The following is a 7,221-nucleotide window of genomic DNA, read 5'->3' as shown; positions in this document are numbered from 1 at the left end:
CACAAAAAATTAAAGAATTAACCGTATAAAATGAAAAAATTTAATTTAAATAGAAAAATTTTTCATGTAAAAACACTTGGCGCTGCTAGATAGAGTAACAAAAACTACAAGAACAATTTAAAATTGGAATGGTAATGAATAAAAATAAATAATAAAAGATAATTGTATATAATTTAAAAGTAATAATAAAAGTAATAACAAATTTTCTTTCATAATGCATGTCTTACAAATATAAATTTATTTTTCTTTGATTTAAACTTAATAGCATTCACAACGATCATCATTTACCCAACTCTATAACTCAATCGTATATACACATGCTAAATATTTTAATTCTCATTGGGGATGGTTTTTATTTTTCTTATTTTTCGAAATATTCATATTTTTTAATATGATTCTGACTTTTTTTATTAATAAGCTTTTTATTTATATTATTTTTCTAACTATTATATTTTTATCCTTATTTACATTCATGCATGCTTTACTACTATACTACCATGTTATTATTATACATCGAGATCTGGCAGCGCCAAGTGTTTTTACATGAAAAATTTTTCTATTTAAATTAAATTTTTTCATTTTATACGGTTAATTCTTTAATTTTTTGTGGTAACACTTAAATTGACCAAGGTAACGCAATTTTGTGATAACGTTTTGTATAATGTTTTGAAGGAGAGTTAAATAACCACTACTTTAGTTGGAAGAGGAAATGTCTTTGAATGAATTGTGATATAATTTCATTTAAGAGGAATTTAAACCATTTGGATTGGAATAGGAAGATTCTTCAATAAATATACGTATACTTAGGTTTTATTGCATAAAAATTAAAGTAATAAATAAAGGGCGTTAACCTTTGTTTTGGACTCTACCTTCTTCGTATTTAATGAACAATATTACCAGCAAAAATTTGGTGCTCCCATGGGGTCACCCCTGTCTCCAATTATTGCTGATATAGTGATGCGGGATTTGGAGACGGAGGCCTTGGATATCTTGGGAGTTCCACTTCCATTTTATTTTAGATATGTGGACGATATTTTGACGGCAGTTCCAATAGATTCAATTGATTATGTCTTGACAGTGTTTAACTCGTTCCATGAGAGGTTACAGTTCACATTAGAAAATGGAGGTAACAAGATCAATTTTTTAGATTTGACATTAATAAAAAATAAAGATAGATTAGAGATGGACTGGTATCACAAACCTACTTTTTCGGGACGATATCATAACTTTTTGTCTGCACACCCATTATCACAAAAAAGAGGTGTGGTCTTTGGAATGACTGATAGAGCTATGTTGTTATCTGATGAAAAATTTCATAAAAAGAACATCACATTTGTTATTAATACATTACTAAGGAATGATTACCCAATAGAGTTTATTTTTGACAATATTTCCATTAGAATAAAATTTTTGTTATCAAGACGTGTTCAATTTGAACAAAATTCTAGTTTGAATAACAACATTGATGATGATGTTGAAAGAACTTCTTGGTTTTTGATTCCTTATACAAATAATACAGCGAATGAATTTATAAGAATTTGTAAGAAAGAAAATGTTAAAACAGCGTTTTATAGTAATAATAAACTAAATAGATTTATTAAAGTCCAGAAGGATACTCTCCCCAGGAATCAAAACAAAAATGTAGTATATAAAATTAAATGTAGAGATTGTGATGCAACGTATGTAGGACAGACTGGGAGGAAACTGAATACCAGAATTAACGAACATCGTAACTCCATTAACTGGAAAACAAATACTCAGTCTGTCATTACTAATCACAGATTAGAGGTGAATCATGAATTTGATTGGGAGAATATCCAAATTTTGGATAAGGAAAGAAATCTAAGCAAAAGGTTAATTTCTGAAAAAGCGCACATTTTTATGCAAAAAAATGGTTTAAATTTAAGATCTGATTGATACCGATGGGTTACATCATATTTATACGACAATGCTAAATGAATTGACCAATTAAATTGAATATATGTAATTTAAAGTAGTTTTCACGTCTTGCTTCGCACAATTCATGACCTCTTCTTATGAATATTAGTATTGATGTTTCTTGATGTTTTGTTTAGTTCTTGATGTATAAAGGTTTACATTTTGAAATATTAATCGTTTAGCAACTTTTGAAGGATAAATACAAACTTATTAGATTTTTGCGAGATATTAGCGTTGATTATTGGATTAATAATAATAAAATGATTCCAAAGCTCATGAAATAAACCTGAGTTTTCTCGTTGAGGTGAGTTACTCTATTTTGTACATCGATTAATTCTGTGAATTAATTTTTTGTAATTATAATCAGGATCCACTCTAGCTTGGTACCTATAAGTGACTCACGTCAACAGTTGACTCATTTGATCAAATTATTGTATTGCTGAGGATGACTTGAAACAGAGTCGAAACGTTCAAATAAAGAAGATTCGATATTTACGATTAAGTGGAACTTTATTTAATCGTTGGCACCTACATCAGCTGAGGACTCAAATTGCCCTTGTATGTTTACGTATATTTTTATTGCATAAAAATTAAAGATAGTACCATTTGGATTAAGTAAATAATAAAGATAGTATCACTTGAGTTTTACTTTTTATTTTGATAGTAGAATTTAACTTGGCGCCACAATTGTTGGTATCAAATCGTTCGTACAAATAATACATACTATTAGATTAATATTCATTATTTATTTAATTTGGCATGGTATAAAGAAGTGGGATTTAACTCGGTGCCAGTTCTTGATATCATGTCTTTTATAGGAATGATACATATCATTAAAGTTAATATTATTTATTTAATTTGGTATTCGAATTACATGGAATTTAACTTGGCGCCAATTGTTGATATCAAATCTTTTTTACGAATAATACATAAAATTTTGATAAAATTTTGATTAATTTAGCTTGGCGCCAATTTTGTTGATATCGAATCTTTTATACGAATGATATATACATATCATTAGTTCTACTAAACAGCAAACGTGATTAGTCATCAGTTTCACGGCCAATTAAGTAATTGGTGAAACTGGCCCAAATGGTGATTCTTTACGAGAAGCAGACACGCTTTTTAAATTACATGGACAATAATAAGGAAGTCTCTTAATTATGTTCGTAGTTTGTTATTTTACGAATAATAAAAAAGTTTGTAATTGTGTTCGCACTGTATATATATATATATTATCTTGTATATAATATCTTGTATAATAATAAAATAAAAAGGTCTCTGTGATTATGTTAACACTTTGTGTTGACCAAATATTAATAACAAAAAGGAAGTCTGTAACAGTGATCGCAAAACACGAATTAAAGCCTGCGCCTTTTTTTTTTAAATGAAACAATCGACCGACCTCCAGTCGAAATATGAAATCTCCAGCGCACAGACCTTTGGAGTTTGGGTCCCAGCCGTACAGTGCCATATGGTGCCATACAGTGGTTGGGACTAGCAACCATGCGCTCATCCCATTTTATAGATATAGACGAAAAGTGTGAGAGAGATGCAAGTAAGGGGGATTAATGATGGGTGCAACCAGATGCGACGGAGTCGAGGGCGCCAAGCAAGGCGCGTCGTAGTGTCGTACTTGTGCGCGGTCGTGCGCGACAGTCGGGAAGATGCGACAGAAAGCGCTCCATCGTTCCGTGTGATGAGTTAAAGGGACGACGAGGCGTCCGTCTATACGTCCGTTTGGGAGCGTCGCGACGATTATGCAGTCTCCTTTGCGTTGCCGTAAGATCAGATGAAGGAGCTTGACTTTTGTTCCTCGACATCTCAATTCGACGATCGGAATGGTTTCCCTGACGCGGGTTTCTTTCGTTGCGCTTCTCTATGGTAAGCGGCTGTCGACTACGCCGGAACGCTTTCCTCCTAAGCGCATAACGAAGAAGAAACAATACATTATACGGTCTGGACTCAGTGTTTTCCGTATCGTAATTTCATGTACTGGCTGATCGATATAACGGATGATTCGCTTGATGTTCATTTGATTCGATTATCATGAATCTTCTGTACGCCAAATAATTGGATTGTATCAGTGTATAGAGAATTTAAAAGACATCCGCACATCTTCGGATTTTTAAGCATGCAATATGTTTCGCGCGATCTTATCTACAGTAAATTGACGAACTATACTTATATGTATTTCTACTTTTATCGTATATGTATGTACGACGTAATCCAATAAGTTCTTCATGATGTCTTAACAAACAAATTCAATTTGATTCTGTCGATATGATCTTTGTGCAATTGCACGTGCAAAAGAAAATATTTTTTTCCAGCTCTTTTTGTTGTTTAATTATTACAATTTAGTTTTTTCAGCGATTCTGACGCATACAGCAGGGTCGCGTGTACTTGAGCTGAGTGATAGGTAAGAGACATTGGGTGCTTTCCATTTGATGACACAAGTCGACACAAGCGTCGACTTCTATCCTTGTTGACATTCAGAGAGTGATAAAGATAGAACGACACTTGTGTCGACTTGTCATCAAAAGTTGAGCAAAAGAAAAGCACCCATTACTACTTTATTCCAACTAAGTCCATGCATGATTACTTAATACATTTCTTGCAGATTTCTAGAGGCACACAAAGATGGGCAATGGTTAATTATGGTACGTTTAATGCTCTTTAACGTCCTTAAGTTTAGAAAGTACTATTTAAAAAATCTTTAGTGTTTGCTTATCAATTTAATTTGATATTACATACTCCAGCTTGAGTCTAGAACTGTGTCTCGAGATCAATAAATAATCGGTGTGCAGTTTATTCGAACTAGAAATTGTAAACAATTCATATAAATATGTGCTTAAGCATCAAGACCTGCTTTATCCGAATATGGCTCTCCTCATTCATTTGTATCACATCTATTTTTGTTTCTTACAGATGTATGCACCATGGTGTGCGCATTGCAGAAGATTGGAACCGATCTGGTCTCATGTTGCTCAACACTTGCACGCATCGTCCATACGAGTGGGAAAAGTGGATTGCACTAGATTTACCAGTGTAACAAATACGTTCAAAATTAAAGGATTTCCTACTATTTTATTGTAAGTATATAGATTCTTCTTCGACTAATTGCATTACAACGCTCGCATATATTAATGTTTTCGTCTTACAGTTTAAAGGGCGATCAGAAATATGTATATGAAGGTGACAGAACTAGAGAGGAAATAGTGAAATTCGCTTTAAGATTAAGCGGTCCTCCCGTGCAGGAAATAACAAAAACACAGAGTTTCGACATCATAAAGAAGGAACGCGATCTCTATTTCTTATATGTAGGAAACAGAGCTGGAATTTTATGGGTAATTTGTTTTCACAATTTCGTAACATAGACCACGTTTACACGGCACCCTTAATAGGATTTAATAACATCTGTAGTTGTGAAACTGACCAATCATAGTCATTCCTCTGAAGAATGGAATTACTGTGATTGGTTAGTTTCTAATTACGAATGTTATTAAACTCGATTAAGAATGACCATGTAAACATAGTCATATTATAAAGGTAGTTTGAAATTCAAATTCATGTGTCTTTAATGTTTAATGAATGTAGGAACTTTATCACAAGATTGCGAATGTATTTCAAGCGCATGCATTTTTCTATCAATCTCATCTGAGCGTTGTGAATAAACATGTGCCTGTAAATAATGTTCCGGCATTATTTGTGTACAAGGAAAATTCGCATTATAATTTCACCGGTAAGTCGATCGAAAGAAAAAGGAATGATCATTATTATTTACTGTATCAGTGTTTAATTCAATCTGTAGGACACAATTTGAGCGACACGAGACAAGTGAATGAAACACTTTATAAGTGGGTGAATGCAGAACGTTTTCCAACGTTTCCAAAAGTAACAAGAGGAAATATAAATCAATTATTCTTAACAAATAAGAATCTCGTTTTAGCGGTTGTAGAGGAAAATCAATTGGAAGAGCTCGCGCCTGATATGCTGAAATTCAAAAACATGATTGAATCTGTGATCAAGAATAAACGAAATAAGTATCATGAGTACGTTTGTCACATTTATCAGACAACTTTTTGATAAAAGTAAGAAATAAAAATAAATTATCGTTGTGTTCAGTCATTTTCAGTTTGGTTGGATAGGTAGTCCCAATCTAGTCAATAGCATAGCAATGATGACACTACCTATACCGAGCTTACTTGTGATAAATACAACTACTAATCATCATCATATTCCTGAGGATGAAACAGGAAAACTAACTCCATACGTAATAGAACTGTTCCTAGAGCAGATTCGCAACGAGAGTGCTCCGGTATAACATTAATGTGTATTTCATATTTGCTATTTATTCGATCTGTTAAAAAAATACGCGTTTATAAGTATTTATGCATTTTTATCAGCGATATGGTGGCAACAGTTGGCTAGTACGTAGTTATAGAAAATGGTTCGAAATGAAAACTGTTCTGACTTCAATGTGGAAGGGCAATCCTATCTTGATGATGGTCCTGCTTGGATTACCGTTTGGATTTCTGTCATTAATATGTTACGGCATTTGTTGTCCAGATTTATTGGACGCGAAAGACGATGAAGATGGTAAAATTCTTTTTATTTCTCAGGAAATCAATTTTTACATAAAAATAATATATATAGTCGTTTTATGTTTTTTTCAGAGAATATTGGGATGCATCACATGAAGAATGATTAAAAATAATTACTATTTAATAGATATATTATAACAGAATTCCAAGACACATTTTTCATTATGTATAGTGTATATAAACGCTTATGATTGTAATATGTTTTTGACAAAAATTTGCCAAAGCAGTTTTAAGATTGCGAGAATTTTTATACAATAATTCATATATTTTCGACATTCCATGTTACAATTTATTTTTGATCCATTTCATACATATAGTACTAATTTCTTTTATGTGCTGTATACATATATATGTATATGTATATATATATATGGGGCATTCTTTCTCAAATCAGCCACCCGCCTGCGTATTTTATTTTTAAAGATAAAATTTTTTTCGAAGCGTCAAAATTTCCGCCTAAACCTCAATTTTTTGATACCGTATGGTGTTTTTTATTTCCTTATGGGTGTGGCCATACGTTAAAAATAATGCTCAGACTTACCAAAATACTTGAAAAATGCAAAAATAACGTTTAGAGAGCTTTTTTTTAATGATTTAATTAGGATAAAAGATACTCGCGACCTAGATATGTCTTTTAAAAGTTCATGACATCAGCTAAGATCACGTACACCCTCGACTT

At 32.2% G+C, this 7,221-nt stretch overlaps 1 protein-coding gene across 2 annotated transcripts; it reads left to right on the top strand.

Moving 5' to 3' along the window:
- Positions 1–3,564: 3,564 nt before the first annotated feature.
- Positions 3,565–6,753, top strand: Tmx3 (Thioredoxin-related transmembrane protein 3). 2 transcript variants are annotated; one of them, XM_018504190.1, is made up of 10 exons: positions 3,565–3,822; positions 4,309–4,357; positions 4,559–4,598; positions 4,867–5,030; positions 5,102–5,285; positions 5,536–5,680; positions 5,750–5,990; positions 6,064–6,256; positions 6,345–6,537; positions 6,615–6,753. In XM_018504190.1, exons 1-10 carry the CDS (start codon positions 3,780–3,782, stop codon positions 6,647–6,649), a joined length of 1,287 nt encoding a protein of 428 aa, XP_018359692.1. In that variant the 5' UTR covers positions 3,565–3,779; the 3' UTR covers positions 6,650–6,753. The 2 variants fall into 2 exon arrangements, with proteins under 2 accessions (XP_018359692.1, XP_018359691.1); XM_018504189.1 differs by having other exon boundaries at positions 4,300–4,357.
- The last annotated feature ends 468 nt before the right edge of the window (positions 6,754–7,221 follow it).

The sequence above is a fragment of the Trachymyrmex cornetzi genome, unplaced genomic scaffold (assembly GCF_001594075.2).
Source record: "Trachymyrmex cornetzi isolate Tcor2-1 unplaced genomic scaffold, Tcor1.1 scaffold1603, whole genome shotgun sequence".
NCBI classification, from domain to species: Eukaryota; Metazoa; Arthropoda; class Insecta; order Hymenoptera; family Formicidae; genus Trachymyrmex; species Trachymyrmex cornetzi.
This window is presented reverse-complemented; position numbering and strand designations above follow the sequence as displayed.